General features: G+C 40.3%; 1 protein-coding gene across 3 annotated transcripts in view; it reads left to right on the top strand.

Annotated features, from left to right (window-relative positions):
- Nucleotides 1–18,646, top strand: part of dysf (dysferlin, limb girdle muscular dystrophy 2B (autosomal recessive)) — a 100,240-nt gene that overhangs the window by 17,131 nt on the left and 64,463 nt on the right. For 2 of the 3 annotated variants that reach the window (XM_087835089.1, XM_087835094.1), the window contains exons 4-28: nucleotides 871–976; nucleotides 3,975–4,095; nucleotides 4,746–5,002; nucleotides 5,383–5,511; nucleotides 5,640–5,702; nucleotides 5,826–5,876; nucleotides 6,021–6,051; nucleotides 7,224–7,339; nucleotides 7,485–7,611; nucleotides 7,703–7,806; nucleotides 7,944–8,012; nucleotides 8,107–8,150; nucleotides 8,482–8,564; nucleotides 11,500–11,615; nucleotides 11,992–12,105; nucleotides 12,201–12,378; nucleotides 13,256–13,380; nucleotides 13,621–13,727; nucleotides 14,189–14,384; nucleotides 14,763–14,909; nucleotides 15,015–15,146; nucleotides 15,239–15,405; nucleotides 17,472–17,586; nucleotides 17,662–17,767; nucleotides 17,848–17,990. In XM_087835089.1, the coding sequence (XP_087691215.1) occupies nucleotides 871–976; nucleotides 3,975–4,095; nucleotides 4,746–5,002; nucleotides 5,383–5,511; nucleotides 5,640–5,702; nucleotides 5,826–5,876; nucleotides 6,021–6,051; nucleotides 7,224–7,339; nucleotides 7,485–7,611; nucleotides 7,703–7,806; nucleotides 7,944–8,012; nucleotides 8,107–8,150; nucleotides 8,482–8,564; nucleotides 11,500–11,615; nucleotides 11,992–12,105; nucleotides 12,201–12,378; nucleotides 13,256–13,380; nucleotides 13,621–13,727; nucleotides 14,189–14,384; nucleotides 14,763–14,909; nucleotides 15,015–15,146; nucleotides 15,239–15,405; nucleotides 17,472–17,586; nucleotides 17,662–17,767; nucleotides 17,848–17,990 (2,947 nt within the window). Of the gene's footprint in view, nucleotides 1–870; nucleotides 977–3,974; nucleotides 4,096–4,745; nucleotides 5,003–5,382; nucleotides 5,512–5,639; nucleotides 5,703–5,825; nucleotides 5,877–6,020; nucleotides 6,052–7,223; nucleotides 7,340–7,484; nucleotides 7,612–7,702; nucleotides 7,807–7,943; nucleotides 8,013–8,106; nucleotides 8,151–8,481; nucleotides 8,565–11,211; nucleotides 11,245–11,499; nucleotides 11,616–11,991; nucleotides 12,106–12,200; nucleotides 12,379–13,255; nucleotides 13,381–13,620; nucleotides 13,728–14,188; nucleotides 14,385–14,762; nucleotides 14,910–15,014; nucleotides 15,147–15,238; nucleotides 15,406–17,471; nucleotides 17,587–17,661; nucleotides 17,768–17,847; nucleotides 17,991–18,646 lie in introns of all 3 variants that reach the window. The other variant, XM_087835088.1, reaches the window with a different exon arrangement.

Here is an 18,646-nt window from a genome sequence, read left to right as displayed (position 1 = left end):
AACATCTTCGAGAAACTTAAAGAAGTCAAGTCGCTTTTTGTTTCATAGCTGGATAGAGTACCATGACCTGGATGACTGAGAACTTACACAGCATTTTTGTTTGTTTTTTTTGTTGTCGGTGATTTTCTATTCACCTGGACTTAATGTGTGAAGTACATATTTGTCATTTTGGGGTGTATTTGCTTTACCATTTTTCCTTTGATCTCTCTAGGTATTACAACTTTGCTTGACAATGTTGTACAGTAACAAAAATAACCACCAAGGTTGGGGAATAAATGTTGTAAGATGTCAGAAAATGACTGTGAATGGGGAAACAGGGAAACTAAGAGTTTATCAGAGACTAGGCACAGGTACAACACCGTTAGCGTCATGTGGTGAGAGCCGTAATTCAGTCCTTGAAGTCTATAACAGATGGATATCACCAAATACTGGGTTTCCTTCTTTGAGATGCTTTGCCAGATAATGCATCTCATTATTGGAGACTTTGGCAATGGCATGCATGCCTCCTCAAGAGTGTGCGTGCTTTGGCCAGATGTTGGGAAGAGTTTTTTTTGTTTTGTTTTTTTAACGAAGGAATGAATTTTGGGATCATCAACTTTTCTTGGTTGTTGCTGAGCTGGTTAGTGCATTCCTAATTTTTAAGAATTTACCAGTCCTAAAGTTTTCTCTGTCTTTCTGACATGTTTATTTGATTTTTTTCAGCCCAATGGTGGCTGACATATTAATACTGTCATTTCTTTGATTCTCATACTGGGACTTCAAGGGAAAATGTACTTGGGATCAACTCCAGCTGTGTCTTTAAAGATGTTATTTTGTAAATAACACAGTTGTGTTTAAGATCTCTGTGTTTCTGGTGTGTGTCTCTTTCAGGTTTCTGGGGGAGTGTCGGCTAGGTCTTAGAGATGTGCTCAACTCTCCCAATTTCGCGGCCACCTTCACCGTCTCCTTGCTGGACACCAAGAGGAACAACACAGGGGTGAGCACACGGAACTGCACTGACTGATTAATCTGCAGCCTAACTGCGTCACAAGTCGATTATAAATGACTCCAAGTTTCCTCTTTTGAGCTTAAAATAAAGTGAGCAACATTTCTGAATCATAGTTGATTTGTTATTTCCTTCTTTGGGATCCTTAATAAAAAAAGAAGAATCAGAAACACAAAAATGTCTCTCCACAATAAATAAAATGAACTATAAATAACTGCAATTGATTTTATTAGATGGGTTTTTTGCTAATCTGCTGACTAAGGCTGATCAGGTCTGTAATGTCAAGAAAAATGGTCGACAGGTGGTTAGTGGGTGGGTCTTGGACTTGATGAGGCACTGATGTGTTCATGTGCTGCTGGGGAAATCCAACGTGGTTTTTCTGTATCACCCTGAATACGTTTATATTTCTTGTACTTTTTTGTTGGAAAATATGAACTCATGAGCTCAAAATTAGGCAAAGGTCTTGCTGGAAGCAAGAGATGTTCTTTATGGTTTTCATCTTTTTCAGTTTGTTCCAAGTATGTGATCAGCACTATTTATCTTATATCAGCAATGTTATGTCAAATTTAATTAACTCTAGTAAGCACTGGTACCACACTGCAAGAAAGTCCTAGCTTGCATTTTCTCTCCGTTCTGCATGTATTCTCTGAGGGTCCTTATGGCAGCTGGGATATTGTATTCTAGAATACAGACACCTAGAATACAGTATCTATTACTGGCTAGCATTACTGGAGTCTTTTTCTTTTTTTAAAATAAAAAAAACACTTCTAATGATGAGAAACTTTCAGCAGCTGATGGTTATTCAGTGATGAAATGCTTGATTTTCTTTTTCCTCTAATTATGCAACATTGCTCTATGGAGACCCACATTGACATAATACAGGTGTCGCCTAGAAAACCAGTCATCACAGCTACAGGTCTAACCCAACACCAACTAAAATAAAATTGTTCAGTAGTTTTAGTTTCCAAAAGAGCTCAAACTCAAATTGGTCTTTTAGTAGAAGATGCAGAAGTATAAGATCTGGGCACGCACACACACACACATGCACGCACACACCTTGGCAGCCAAACCTACAGTGTTTTATAGCAGCAAATGAAACACTGTTCTCTTCCCCATCCTTGCTTCCTGAAGCCAAAACAAAGTCTTCCTGTCACTGTCAGACTGGACCTGATTGATGCCACATACATGTGCGCACACCCACACCCACACACACACTGTATGGTATGGACAATGTGTGATTTATCAGGTTTTTTCTTCATTAGTCATAGAAAGCAAACTCTGTTATAAACAAAAATGAAACTAATATTATTTCTTCAAAGATTTCTTGATGCATCTGCCCTTACAACTGTTTGCTTCCACAAACAAAATCTTACACAGATTCAGTGAGATAGACCCAAGAAAAACATGTCAAGATATTCACATTCTTAACATCTACTCCATAGAAACTGTAGTCTGACCAGACTTGGACACGCCGAGTCTGATGAGTTTGTTTACAGAAACATAACAGCTTATCACTTAAGCTGCTTTTTCCTGTTGAAGGAAACAGTAGAAGCCACCCCTGTTACCACAGGGTAACTCATCTTGATTACAGTGTGCAGGAAACAGGTCTTTTCTGGTGGTGGTGGTGGTGGTGAGGTTAAATGCCACTTTGAGTTTGGGTAGAGAACCATAAGTGAAGAACCGTGGGCTCGTCCAGGATTTAAACCAGGGACAACTTGCACTTTAAACTTGAACCAGACCAGTGAAACGGTTCTTTCTGCCAGTGTGCAGAAGTTTAACTACATATTTAATCCCTGAGATATCTTATATACAAAAGTGAAGTACTATTTCAACTGAAGGAAAGTCAGCACAACTCTTTGAGCTTAAATTTTAAGAATTAAATGTGTTAAACTACAGAAATCTATCATTTAATTACTTTGGTGAAATACAAATGGCTACAGGGGAGGTCTTTATCAGTAGGAAAAGTTGTAACTTATACAAATAAACTATATAATTACACAATTAAAAGTCCAAATATTATGTTCTCCTTTGCATTTTCCGAAAGCGATCCAGTGTCCCAGACTGGAGTCTTTGCCAGGCCAAGTCATGTTTGACACCCCTGCCCTAGACCAATGAGCCACATGTTTTATGCATAATTTGTGCTGAGGTGTATGATGAAGTGAAATTCTCTAAGTTTAATTAAAACCAACTTGTAGGGCACAAAAACCCCCAAAACAAATAAAACTGCTAAAAAGTGCCTCAAAAGGCCTGTAGAGGCACTAATATAAGTCACGACTTCCTGTCTTAAAAGCTTAAACTTAACAGCATTAATCACAGCCTGGTTTAAATAACTGTTTTGGCCTCGTTGGATAGTTTCCACCACCAAAACAACTGAACACAGAGTGAAATGCTTTTATAACTCAGTCTTGCATCAGTTTTAGTAAATCTGAAGGTAGGGTGGCTAACTCTGTCTCTAAGCCTAACCCTAATTTAAGGATGATACAGGTGAATAGCATGGGTAGCATAAAGGCCACTGCAGTTAAGTTACTTATTAAGTGCCATCCGCTGACCTGCTCTTCCATCATCTTTTACTGTACTTTCTCCAGAGACATATACAAGTGTCCAATGCGTTCACTTCCTCTTTGCCTTCTTATGTATGATTAGTTCCAGCTGAGCGTGCACCTGTTCGCCCTCCTCTCGTTATCCTGCTTGTGTATTTAAGTCCTCAGTCCTCAGGCCGCAACAACAAATGGTCCTCTGTTTGTTGTTGTGTCCTCCACATGGGGTCCTCATGAAATATCAAGTGCAAGATTTTTAGTTCTAGTTTATCTTTTCTTCGTTTTCTTTCAGCGTTCATATACCTAGTTTTAGTTTGTGTTCTCCAGCAATAAAGCTGCCACCTTTAGTTAAGCATTTTGTCTCCAAGCCCTGCGTTTGGGTCCTACATTCTGCCTGCCACACAGCCAAACATGACAGATCTTCTACAAATTGTGTTTTCTGCCTCCCATAGGCCACGCTGACCCTGCAAGTTTCCTACCTTCCTCCTCCGGGATCGGCTCCAATGTTTCAGCCTCCCCAGCTGGAGCCTCAGCCTCATAACAATCCTAGTGTGGAGCTGGACACAGTCACAAGTAACCTCAGCGTGTCATGTAGTGAAACAATAATCGCAGTGGTGTGAAAAAGTGTTTATCCCTTTCAAGATGCTGTGTTACTTTTACAGCAGATGTAATGACACACACACATTTTGGTCAGCTGACCACTCCTGGGAGGGGTCACCACTGTTTCAAGTTTTCTCCATTTGTGGCTAATGTCTCTCACTGTGGTTCACTTGAGTCCCAAAGCTATAGAAATGCTTTATAACCTTTTCCAGACTGAGAGATCTCAATTACTTTGTTTCCCATTTGTTCCTGAATTTCCTTGGGTTGTGGCTCCATGTCTGGCTTTTCGTCTACACCACTTTGTTAGGCAGGTCCTATTTAAGTGATTTCCTCAATCACGTTTTCACACAGGTTTTTTCCTCCTTTAATAATAAACACCTTCATTTAGAAACTGAACTGCATTTTGTATTTACTTATTATCTTTATCAAATATTTAAACTTGTCTGATGATCTGACACATTTATGTGTAAAACAAAAACATACAAACACACTGGAAGAGTGCAAACACTTTTTCACACCACTGTATGTTTTTTCCCCTTCTTCTGTTTCCATTTGCCCAACCCAGTGTCTCCATTTTGTTAGTTTACCCCAAGATTTATTTCCTGGGACTACTTTCTGTGCAGTGATCTCTCTAGATACTTTGGGCGAGGAGGATACAGAGAGTATGATGATGCTTGAGCCCACAGAGGACCAGGGAGCAGACGATGGACGCTCCATGGTGATAATTGGTCCTCAGGGGCCCCCGGGCCAGGAATCCCCCACCGCCCAGACGCCCAAGCGTTCACCGCCATCCTACCACACCCAAGGAGGGCTGAGGAAGAGGAGGAGAGGAGCCAGCAGTCAGCCCAAACAGCTACCCAACAAACCACAGGATCTACAGGTTAGTTACAATACTTAAAAAAGACACATTAAAGGAATACTTACACTCCATACATGTTGCTGTCCACACGGGGCGATCGTGGCTCAAGAGTTGGGAGTTCGCCTCGTAATCAGAAGGTTGCCAGTTCGAGCCCCGGCTTGGACAGCCTTGGTCGTTGTGTCCTTGGGCAAGACACTTCACCCGTTGCCTACTGGTGGTGGTCAGAGGGCCCGGTGGCGCCAGTGTCCGGCAGCCTCGCCTCTGTCAGTGTGCCCCAGGGTGGCTGTGGTTACAATGTAGCTTGCCATCACCAGTGTGTGAATGTGTGTGTGAATGTGTGTGTGGATGTGTAAAGCGCTTTGGGGTCCTTAGGGATTTACCATTTACGTGTCCTTGACCAGATTCGTGTGCGGGTCATTAAGGGACGACAGTTGCCGGGCATCAACATTAAACCTGTTGTTAAGATAGCAGTTGCCGGGCAGTCCAAGAGGACCCGAATCAGAAAGGGGAACAACCCAGTCTTTGATGAGGTGAGTAAATGTTTTTGCCAGTATGCTTGTCTTGATAACTTTCTTTTTTTGCACTGTACTGCTTTTTAGTATAACTTTACATGTTACTTTTTACTCAAACTTCAACTTGCATTTATTTCCCTCCACAGACTTTCTTCCTGAACTTCTTCGAGACGCCCTCAGACTTGTTTGACGAACCCATTTTCATCACTGTGAGTGTGACGTTTTTCTCTTTTTTTTATTTGTTTACCTTGAATAAATCAAGCATGTGGGAGAAATTCAACACTATCAGCGTTTCTTATTTTTATCAGAGTTATAATCTTTCTCTTTTTCAGGTATGTGACTCTCGTTCGCTTAGAACCGATGCCGTGATAGGTGAATTCAAGGTAAACTGCCAGGCTTAGAGCTTTAACTTGAGTCTATGATTTCTATGAATATTGGACTGTGGTGTACTGTGAGATAAATTGGGGGGGGGGGGGGGGCACATGTCCTTTGGAAATTAGAAGAACTCAAACATCTGTTTTCCACAGATGGATGTAGGCACCATCTACAATGAGCACAGTGAGTATATGTTTGTATGATTTAAACATTTTTAGGTGTATTTGCTTGAAAAAGATAAACAAAGATCTAAATGCTAAACTGTAAATTATGTCAGATTAATCATCAGTCTGATGACATTTTTCATTTACTTAGCTTTTAGCCATTTATTCAGGCAGCTAGCATTCTCACCTCACCTCACAGCAAAAGGGTTCCTGGGCTTGTCCCCTGACTTTTTCCCTTGTGATAGCCGGGAAAGGCTCCAGCATCCCTGTGACCCTGATTTGGATACGTGGTTATGAAAAAGTATGAGTGAAGAGCTGTTGTCACACATTAGCACAGCTGCTGTTCTACACAACAACCTGGCAAATGAAAACTTGACAAATGTTAAAACGGTCTTTAACCTGCCAGGTCCAGAGACTTTGTGATGTCAGATTGAGTCAGGGTGCAAATGCAGTTAACTGTCCAGTGTATTCAACACTAGCAAGTTAGAGTCAGGTGTGCTGCCTACTGCTTGTGTCCATTTAGTTAAACCACACATGGAGTATTTCCAGGTATGAAAATGTTTCTGAACCATTAGATGATGTCACCCACCTGTTTTTTGAACCCTCTGTGGTAATTGTTTTTGCTGCTGCCATGCTGTTTTTGGACCAGAAATAACGATATCTGGATAAGAAGTTGGAGTGCGAAGTTATCAGCTAAAGCTAGCAAGCTTGGATGGAGAGCTGTATTCATAGACCTCACAAGCTGTAACATCTCACTTTAAAGGGTCCAGCAAACATTTATACAAGTGTTAAGAGAACAAAAAGCAAAACAAAACATATTTGAATGTATTATCATTGACTGTCAGGACAGTCAAAATTAAAATATTTGAAGATATATTCATATCAGTGATACTGATGTGTTAAAATCCATTAAGTCTGTCAAACAATGATGCTTACAGCTAAATAGGAATCCAGGGTGACGATTATATATAATATTTAGAAAATCAAGATCATTTTTTGGTCCATGCCAATCAGGAAGCCATGTTTTTGTCACATGCCCCACAGGTTGCAGCTTGGTGTCATTATGTCTTGCTTTGTGTGAGAAAGGATAAACGTGAAAAGTTTCTCCTGACGTGTGTCAAAGCTGCTTTTGTTTATCCTGAATTTACAAGCTTCTGGCTTTAAACCTCTCTCTTCCTCCCCTCTTTTCAGGGCACTGCTTCTTGAGGAAGTGGCTTCTGCTTTGTGACCCTGACGACCTCTCTGCTGGGGTCAAAGGCTACCTGAAGGTCAGCTTGTTTGTCTTAGCAGCTGGAGATGAGCCACCGGTGAGTTTCATACTCTTTTACAAGATAGTCCTAGAAGGCTATGAGGTCAATCAAGTAACATGAGTTGTTCTATTTTTACATGGTTGTGCTTTTTCTGTGCAACTCATTATCACAAGTGAATATTTGTACTTTAATGTGATTGCAGGCTGATAAACGTGAGTGTGTGGAGGATAAAGAGGATGTAGAATCAAACCTGTTGAGGCCTGCAGGTCTTTCTTTGAGAGGAGCCTCGTTCAACCTGAGGATCTTCAGAGCTGAAGACCTGCCACAGAGTGAGTCTCTGTTGTTATTCTATGCACATTTGATAAGCTTGAAAAAAAATATATATGTATAGAGATTCCTAATATGCTTCTCTGTCTGAAGTGGACGATGCCTTCATGGATGGGATGAGGCAGATTCTTGGCTTTGATAGCAACAGGAAGAATCTGGTGGATCCTCTGGTGGAGATTCACTTTGCTGGCAAAACGGTGCATATGACTCTATAGAAGTTCACTACATTGACTAAAATGATTGTTAGTCAACAACCAAATAAAATAAAACTGGAAAGCGAATATGTTTTTAGTTAATAAAAACAAATGTGGATTGTCTTTTTTTTCGTGGTCAGATTTGCACGAAGACTTTGGAAAAGAATGCCAATCCACAGTGGAACCAGCGCCTGGCCATGCCAGTCAGAGTAAGAAATAAAGACAGACAATTCTTGTGCCAAGAAGTTGTATTTTCATTGTCACTAGAAAGTACATGGTTTTTTTTTTCTTTCTTCTTCCCAGTTTCCTTCCATGTGTGAGAAGATGAGGATCAGAATTCTGGACTGGTGATTTTCAGCTAAAATCTCCCTTTCTCACATTTGTTCATCAAACTTAGCATCATTATCAATATTATTTTGACCTCTTTATAAGAAGGGACTGTTGTGGAGACCCACACCAAAAAATAGGGGTGGGCAGTTAATTTTCCACATGAGGAACTGGGACTGTTGTGGAGTGCCACACCAATAAGCTGAAGCTGGCCCACCACAACAGTCCTAGTATGTCATGTAGAAATAGAAAAATTAATTATCCCACCACGCCCTAGTGTATAAGATACATTTTGACCTATGTCATTTTGACCTATGCGCTTTGCATCCTTCTATGGCTTTCTCATTTTAGGGATAGAGCCAGTCACAACGACGTTATCGGCACCACCCACCTCTGTATGTCCAAGATCTCCGCCCCCGGAGGAGAGATAGATGGTGAGTAACTAGACTCTACCTGACCAGATCAGATTAGGCTGGTTCAGGCTGGATTTAAACTGCACCAGAGTGTTGAAACTTCCCTGGTTTGATTACTGACATCCAGTGATAATCACACTGTTTGAAGTGTTTAACATCACATTCAGCTCTGCCTGAAAGCAGTTAGCATTAGATTAGGGAAAATGTCCAACAAGTTTTAGAGATATTTTCAGCGAGGTTTCAGCTGATCATACAGGTCAAAATAAGGTTTTTATCAACTTCAACTTTATTCTTGAGCCACAAAACTATAAAAACCTTAGTTCTGTCTTCTATTTATATAAATGTGTGTAATTTGACCGGTTTAAACATGAGTGAAACAGCACTGTCTACACTGACAGGATACCAGTTAAACTGTTTCCTAAAAACAGCTGCAGCCTGCTTCATTTTGTTTCATGGATTATCCTTGTGCTAGTTATTACCAAACAGACCTACAGTGGTTGCTGCGGTAAAGTTTCTGGGGAGGTGTATGACAGACTACAGTGAAGTTCTAGACCCTACAGGGTAAAAGTGAACACAGTACTATAGATCAAACACTGAGCTTTATTCGGTTTATTTTTTTAACACGTCAGCTCAGGAAATGACCCAGTTTGATCGGTATGGTTGATACTCCCTGCAAACACTTAAGCTATTAACTTAGTACCCTCAGGAGCTGCAGCCTGAATCAGTAGATGCATCTATTAGACTTTAAACAACTTCTGCCATGGTGTGTGTGCAATGTTTACACCATTCGCTCACACGTTTACTTGAACCTGAACAATTAGACGTGATAACTGTTTGTCTCAGGTGCTGCTGTCTGTGTTCACAACAGACTTTTCCACTCGCTCTGATGAAATGTTTTGCTAACCTTGTTGACTGTGTGCTTCGACAGCAGTTCTACTGGATAAGTTGTTTTTGAATAAGCAAAACCATCCAAGTGGTGCATATTATAGGATTTCCCTTCCCCCTTTGTTGTGCACACAACACAATTAGTATTACTGACACTATTAAAACTGAGATTTTGACTGTGTTGAAGGAATGCCTTCAAGTGTGTGCAGCTTTGAAATACACCACTTTAACTGAATGCATCACTTTATAGTTTATGGCTTTGCTAGTGTGTTAGTTTTCATCAGGATCTATTAAACGTACTGTCTTTACTGTTGTAGTGACTTCCAGATGTGCACATCTCAGTTAATGTCTTTGTTTTAGCGTTTGAAAACTTGAAGTGTAAAGTTTTGAAACACCAAATGAACCCGTGGTTTGTGAATAAGATGCATGGATGTTTCTTCAGTGGCATGCATGAAGACTAACTCGGTAATGTTTGTGTGGGAAACACTGACACTGCTTGAGTTTTCAGTCTTTGATGCCCCCAACTGCAAAAAACCAGAAAAGTAATATAACATTCCTCACCAACCGGCCTCAATCAGTCCGACTCCCACCTCTCCCCTCCACTGTCACTCAGCATCGGATCACCCCAGGGCCCCTACTATACGCCTTGTACACATGTGACTGTACACCAACCCACCCAACAAACGTCATCGTTAAGTATGATGATTACACCACTGTTGGTTGGGCTCATCTCTGAAGGAGATGAGACAGTGTACAGAGCAGTGGTAGAGAACTTGTCCTGCTGGGACTGTATGCTTCTCTGAGCCATGGTCTGAGTAACCTTCATCACTCAGGCAACTCACATACAGACTTTATACTCAGATCAAGTATTTTTGCACTACTTCCAAGCACTTTGCAACATGTTCTCTAAAGTGTTTTATATACATTTCTCTTGTCTTGTATATATCTCCGTATATATTTCTCATCTTTGCTATTAATTCCTGCTGTCTACCATTTATATTTATTATTTAGTGTGGAGCACCCACAATTTCGTTGTTCGTGTACATTGACAATAATAGGCTATTATGTTCTATTCCATTTTATTCTATTGTATCAGTGCAGTAAGCTGTGTCACTGTGCCAGAAGTATTGCAGTACTCAAGAAAACTCTATGTTGTATTCTACGGTGCTGCAAAAAAGACCCTTTTTCATCCACTACATCCCTCATTACACCTGGTTTGAAAAAAAAAAAACAAGTTGGCAAGAGCAAAAATGTTTAACTGTAGGCTTCGAAAGAGGACTTAAGGATCCATGATGCCTGTGTTCATCTTTAATAACCACCCATGGTTAAAAGTGATTCACTCACCTTCATGTTTTTCATCAGCTCTTTTCCTCCTTTCTTTATCTTCTGTTGCCAATAACTGTGAGTGATTTCCTGTTTCATGTTGTAAGGCCATCAACCAGATTTCCCTCTAAATCTGACTCACAAATAGTGTTGATGCTGCTTCTGGCAGCAAGGGTCTAACTTATCAGCATTGTTTATGTGGTAAAAGTAACAATAATCAGGGACAAAAATATTTAATCTTTCATAGACTTTCTAAAGTTTTTCTAAAAGTATTTTATATTAAGTACCTTTTTCTGTCATTACTCGGTTGCCCACCTTGTTTAAAGTCATGTACTTCAAACAAGCTAGGCTGAAGTGTTTTGCATGTCGTGTTTGGGCTTTGAGTTTGAGTGGCGTTCAAAAGACATCTGTTTCCTCTTTTTCTGTGATTCTGAACCATCCTTCCTCTCTACGCATTCAGATGACTTGACTCCACGGAGCGTCCACTCTGGCAGTACGTCCACCATCCTCTCTGTACTGTAACGCTTTTGTGTGCAAGAGTTTGGCAGTCATTTGCACTGTCTCACTTCACTGTTGTGATGTTCTCTTCTCTAAACTCAAATCTCTTTCAATCATGGCTTAATTTTGGAGAAATCTAGAAAATAACTGATGACTTTAATTGTTTTTAATCACACCTTCTTGATTCTAATCATAGTTCTGCATCTTAACCCCTCCATAATAAAACATTATGTCCTTTTTGTCCCCACAGTGGATGACAGTCTTGGTTTCCTGCCAACATTTGGTCCATGTTTTGTAAACCTATACGGCAGCCCCAGAGAGTTCACCGCCTTCAATGACCCCCATGAGGCTCTTAACTTGGGAAAAGTAACCTATTTATCTTTGTTAATGAGTTCATGATCTCCATGGCTAGTTTCAAGTTCTTTTGAATTCAATATCATGTTCATTTTGTAAACTATGGACCCATTTGGAGCACAAAAAGGAGAATTAGGCAGAGAATTAGCCTGCTTTTGGGCAGGCCCAGTCTGTATCAGATGAGCACACAGTGTCCCTTGGTTTTAAAATATCAAGATGTTGTTGGATCAGAGCATTCAGCTCAAGGCTTCATTAGGAATGGTATCACATGTTTTACAGTATATTCAGGCTGTGGAGGTGTATTTGTTTAAAGGTTATCTACACAGACTGGGTTCGTAATGACAAACTGTGACAGTGCCAGCGTCTGTCCCTTTTTTCTGTCCGTCAGGGGGAGGGCGTGGCATACCGAGGCCGGGTTTTACTGGAACTTACCACGAAACTGGTGGACAAGCCGGAGCAAAAAACTGAAGACATACCCTCAGATGATCTTTTGGTGGTGGAGGTGAGAGATTAGAACCTGATTCCAGATAGAAAGAGAGATGGATAATTAGACAGATACACTGATCCCTCTTTTCACCGCCCCTCGCCATCATGCAGAAGTTTCTCAGGAAGAGGAAGTTCTCGCTCTTCGTTGCGTTTTACTCGGCCACGCTCCTCCAGGACGTCGACGACGCCATCCAGTTTGAAGTCAGCATCGGCAACTACGGCAACAAATTCGACTACACCTGCCTTCCTCTGGCCTCCACTACTCAGTTTAGCAGGGCAGTGTTTGACGGTGAGTCAGAGGTCAAAGGTCAGGCTGGAACCGGTGTAACATTCAGAAGGATAATATTCAAAATATAACTTTATGTACTAATAAAAGAAAATGTAAACATTTTCAAGATCCCAAGGTGTCAAAAAATGATTGTCACTACAGACACGTACTAAAGCCTGTGGTGATGCACTTGGCACCCCAGGTGAAGCAGTGTAGTTGGCGTACGTCAACAGTATTTGCCATCCAGACGAGTGTAGTCAACTTCTCATTTGAAACTTTGTTTTCCTCAGTTTTCACTTGCTGGCTAGGTATACCCATGAAAAACATCAATGCTAAACATATTACACTTACCCCGTGTGTATAAATATGACGCCTTTGCAATCTTCCATATGAGACAGATTAAGATGCCAATACACACCTTATGTTTATCTGTGAGATACCAACAACTCAGAGTATTTGACACTCTGGGAACTAAAAAGAACTGAAATCATGAGCTGTTGGGTAGTTTATGTCTTCTGTACACCTAAATGTGTGTGCAGAAAAACAAGAGAAATGTTCAAATGTAACAAAGTGGTACACTTGAGCAGTAAATGAGTGAAAATAATAATAACAATTACGCATAAATAAATGCTATACAGCATATGTAGTGAACAGAGAACCATGTTTCAGATAGTATGTATTAGTTCTCAAATCATAAAGTCAAATATAGTTTACAGAGGATGATTGGTGTTCAATGATCAGATTTCGATTGATCTGCAGTTCAGATGATTAAAAATGTGTATTTTTATAACGCAGATTAATTTCATGCAGATTGTGATTTAAAAACTGTGATTTAATTGCTTTTACAACACTGTCTCTATTCTTACTGCCTATATAAATGTATGTGCGTATGTTTCAGGTTGCCACTATTACTACCTCCCATGGGGAAATGTTAAGCCGGTGGTTGTTCTCTCTTCTGAGTGGGAGGACATCAAGCCAAGGATCGAGGCTCTCAACATGTTGCTGACCATCACAGACAGGCTGGTGTGTGCCCGAATGTGTCTTCATCTGTACTTGTTACAACTAAATCAAGTTGAAGATTTAAATACTTTATTTTTTATGCAGATATTTAAACATGAAAATAATAGTTATTTTATGTTTTTTTTTTTTTTTTATCTAAAATTACATTAAAAAAATCTGTGTTAGTAATTTAACTCAAAGCTCCCTGGAGTCGGTTGTTAAATTTATATGCTGAGCTTTAACTGAGTGAACGGGTCTGTCCAGGAGGCGAACCTGCAGAGGGTGCAGCTGGCAGTAAAGGCTGGCGGTGATCTGGAGGAGGTGGAGCTCAGAGTGGTGGAGTTGTTGGATCAGCTTATCAGTGACTGCAGGTAAACTCAGTGTTATTTAAACTTATTGTGATCCACTTATTCCCGAGTGTTCATATGTGCTTCATTGCAGGGAGGGAAATCCAGGGAAGTTTTTTTTATTTGTTAATGTGTCATTAAGACTTTGCTGGAAAAAATAGTTAAATTCCTTTCACGACAGATTTTTTCTGGTTAAATTATAGAGTAATTAAAATGATCTCTATCCAAGGAACTGACTCAGTTTAAGTGAGTTCATGTAGATGCATCAACATCAATACATAATATTGAGCTAAGCAGCAATCATCTCTGGAGCATTAAAAGTACATTAATTATTTTTAGTGACAATAATCTTTGTTCTTTGTTTAAAAAAAGATATTTATCAACCACCATGTGCTGCACACATCATTAGCCCCGTGACTTCTCACTGGTGAACTCTTCATTTCCTGCCATGTTTGCTTTCCGTCTTTTTCGCTCTCTTTTCCCAGTGATGAGCTGCCCTCACTCGATCAGTGGCAGTGTGCAACGCCTCTGGATCGCTCGCTGAGGCATGTTCGTACCCTCCACCTGCAGCAGATTGCTGCGGCGGCGCTGGCTCTCAAACACGGCCCGGAGACTGAGCTCTCCACGATGCTGGAGCAGGCTGAGGACTGGGCCAACAGGCTGAGGACCATGACTGAAGAGGTGCGTTTAAATAAACTTCTACAGTTTGAATCAGAAGCTCTTGATATCTGGTGGGTGAAAGTGAGCACAGGAGACTTCTAGAGCTCCAAAAAGCTTTAAAAATAAATAAATTGAGTCACTTTTAAGCAAACGTCATATAAGTTTTCTCCTTTTCTTGGTCTTCCTATAATGAATTCAAGTATTAATTTTAAATGTTATTCAAGGTGATGAGCTTTGAAAAAAACAAGCTAACCAACCATTTCCTCTCTTATTGTTTATCTGGCCTAGAGATGGAGCCATAGACACATTCTCCATAAATTATTATTCATTTAAATGATCCTTTAATGAGAAAACTCGTTACCACTAATTTCTCTCTCTTCCTTTACGTCAATCTTCCAGCCCCAGAACAGCCTTCCAGACATCGTGATATGGATGTTGCAGGGTGACCGCAGGGTAGCGTACCACCGCATCCCAGCACACACCGTCATCTTCTCCCAGCAGCACTGTGGGAAACACTGCGGTCAGCTGCAGACTGTCTTTCTTAAGGTGCACACTCACAGTCGAGTAACATCAGAGGACATTACACCTCTTACTTTAATCAGCTTCTTTTCACAAAGTGTGACTCACCATTTGTATGTGTTTGCTGTGCAGTGTCCACAGGGCAGTGGAGGAGAAGCCAAACTTCCCGGTCAGTTGAGGGTTAAAGTTTGGTTTGGATTGGCTGCTGATGTCAAACACTTCAATGAATACGCTGAAGGAAAACTGTCTGTCTTTGCTGAGGCGGTAAGAAGTCGACAGAACTAGAATGAAGTCTCATAAAGAAGTCTTTAAATATCAGCAATGATCCCACCCTGCCTCTTTCTCTCTGTCTGTAGTATGAGAACCAGACACGGCTCGCCCTGGTGGGCAGCTGGGGAACTACAGGTTTAACCTACCCCAAGTATAGCGACATCACCGGGAGAGTTAAACTGCCCAAAGAGAGTTTCAAACCCTCGCCCGGCTGGTCCTGGGCTGGAGACTGGTACATCAGCCCCGAGAGGACGTGAGTCTGTGCCTTTAACCTTTCGCACTCTCATTATTCTGTGATTAACAGTTTAAAACTCTGGGCTTTGTTGTGTGCTAAAACTGTTGGAAAGAACATGGGAATTTTGTGGCTTTAACTGATTTTTTTAGAGGCACATTTTTAGGCTTAATTTATCCACTAAGATCAACATATTTGCTCCTGATATCAACAAATGGACAGGCTGAAACCCATCATTTATACATTAAGATGGGAGGAAATAGGAAAGCATTTTTTTGTACTATTATTGTGCTTTTTGGACTCTCTTTGTGACTTTTCATTAATGTAGGGTTAGTTTTTTTTTGTTTAAGTTTAGAAACAAAACATTGTCCCTTTCGTTACATCCACTTGTTTAGAAATTACACTATATATATATATATATATATATATATATATATATATATATAAACACTTATGGATTTAGTCTGTGAATTTGCTTATTTTCACAGCCCTGCAGCCCTGAACTTTTCTAGACATTATAATATATAAACGGACTGAACCAGACTATTTCCTGGTGTATGCTACATGTGTGAAAGGAAAGCTACGGCAAATATCTTGATGTGATTCTTTCCAAAATTTTCAGAGGCTCTCTTGTGAAATTTATATAATTATCTTGAATCGAAGCAGGGTCAAAAGTATACATACGGACTCAAATATACATACAGTTGCCTAAATCTTTGATTAAGTGGAGCTAAAGGTTCTGGCTGAAGGTCTTAACCTGACAACTTCAAGGTCTATTAAATCACGGTTAGTGATTGAGTGGCAACTGGTAGTTTCTCTTTTCAGCATAGAAAGGATTTGTTTGACAGCACTTACTGGATTGATTGATACTTGAAACAATAAGAAAGTCCAAGCAACTCGGATCAAATAAGGAGAACTCTAGATTCAACAAGTTTGGAAGGTCTGTTTCCATTTCCTAACAGCTACAGATTAATAGACTGTCATTTCAAACAATTCAACACAAGTTAATCAGATGTATAATGACTTTGCTAAGGTCTGAAAGAAGACCCTAACTGTCACAATCAGATGAAAGGAAATTTGTTAGGATGTTTTGGAACAACCCAGAAACGACCAAGGCTCAAGCCCACCATGAACTGAAAACTTCTGAAACACCAGCATCTCTGTCCACAGTGAAGTGAACTTTACATCATAATGGACTGAGAGGCTGCAGACGAAGAAAGAAGCCCTCACCCTAAAATCAACACTTTCAAGCTCAACCTGAAATTTGCAGCTGCCCACACGGACATGCTTATATACCTCAAGGAGAAAGGTTTTATGATGAGACGAGACAAAAATTGAGCTATTTGGCCACAATGATAAGAGGGATATTGGAGGACTAGAACATTGCATCAGTTGTCAAGCATGGCGGTGGTGCATCATGCTCTGTGGCTGTTTTGCTTCCAGTGGTACTGCTACATTGCACCAAGTGGGTGGAATAATGAAGGGAGAGGACTACCTCCAAATTCTTCAACTTCACCTCAAATCAACAGTTTGTTGGTTGAAACGTGAACACAGTTGGGTGTTCCAACAAACCAGTGATCGCAAACATGCTTCAAAGCTGCGTCTGGAATGGATAAAGCAATCTCATGTTAAGCTTCTGGAATTGCCGTCCCATAGCCTGACCTCAACCCTATTGAATATTTTTGGAGTGAGCTTAAAAGTTGGGTCCATGTCAGGAAAGCAACCAGTCTAAATGAACTCTACAGTTTCTGCCAAGAAAAGTATTCAAATATTCAACCAGAATTGTGCCAAAAGCTTGTTGACGGCTAACAAAAACATCTGGTTGTGCTAATGAACATTTAACTAAATATTAGAGTGTGTGGGGGGTAAATGTGTATACTTTTGACCATGTGTAGATTAGAGAAATCCAAAATTAGAAGTCCAAAGTTACCCCAACATTCATGCCTATGATGATGGATGTAAGCTTCTGACCACAACTGTAGTTGTTTAGCAGTGAGTTAAATGTGGCAAATGAAAATATTTAAACATGAAGGTCATTTGTAAATGAATGTGTATGTATCTGTTGCTTTGTGCTGTTAATGCTTCAGACTCTTGTTTGATGTGGATGCCGGTCACATGACCTTCACAGAGGAAGTATTTGAAAACCAGATGAGGCTACCAGGTGGCCAGTGGATCGGCATGCAGGAAGGATACACGGATGTGGTATGTATAAGTGCTTATGTAACATATTTTGGCTTCAGTCATCGCAGTAAATCTAAGCAAGTGTATCTTTGTCAGAACGGGGAGAAGGCGGTGCCAAAGGACGAGATTGAGTGTCCACCAGGTTGGGTATGGGAGGAGGTGGAGTGGAGTGAGGATCTCAACAGGGCTGTGGATGATCAAGGTACACACAGGCACACAATAATACCACTTTCAACAAAAGAGAGTAAATTAAAACTAATAAGTCCTTTTCTGTGTGTTCAGGCTGGGAGTACGGCATCACCATTCCCCCAGACCGGCGTCCCAAGTCGTGGGTGCCGGCAGAGAAGATGTACCACACCAACCGACGGAGACGATGGATACGGATGAGGCGACGAGACCAGCAGAAGATGGACGCTCTGAGAAAGGTAGCAGAAGAGAAGGAAATGAGTTTGACATGAATTTGAACAAAGTATACTTCATTCACTGTTTTTTTCAGACATATTAAATATCGGCGCTTCAACAAAGCCAAAAGCAAGACAAATGAGTCTGCAATGAACAAAGCGGTGACACTTTATAATAAGGGCATGATAAATAGAGTTTCAATGTGTGTATTTGCATAGCTTTGGGTGTTTTCAGGAAAAGAGATGCAAAATATACTGTAAGCAGTTTTAAGTTCAGCGTAATTTTATGGTAACTTTGCAAGAAACCCAATACAATTTCTCCGTCTGACATCATAAATAAACTAATAATAATAATGAGCGTGGGCTGTATTATGTTGATGTACATGATGATGTTCTATTATTCACTCTTAGTCGTGGGCCATATTCTGAAGCATTACCAGCTAATTTTGAGGTGTTGCATGAATGATTGTCAAATAATCCCATAAATAATCCCTATTGGTCTCTGGAATTCTTAATCCTATTTCTTCATGCTGCATATTGTAAATTCCTTAAGTGTTTTTTTTTTTCTTGTTTTCTAAGAAGAAATTAAGAAGAAATTATGTTCTTTATGGACTTTTCTATTCAATTCAATTCAATTCAATTTTATTTATATAGCGCCAAATCACAACAAAAGTCACCTC

Source organism: Neolamprologus brichardi, chromosome 3 (assembly GCF_056152115.1).
Source record: "Neolamprologus brichardi isolate AB-2024 chromosome 3, ASM5615211v1, whole genome shotgun sequence".
Lineage (NCBI taxonomy): Eukaryota > Metazoa > Chordata > Actinopteri > Cichliformes > Cichlidae > Neolamprologus > Neolamprologus brichardi.
Note: the sequence above shows the minus strand (reverse complement) of the source record. Positions and strands in the feature narration are given on the sequence as shown.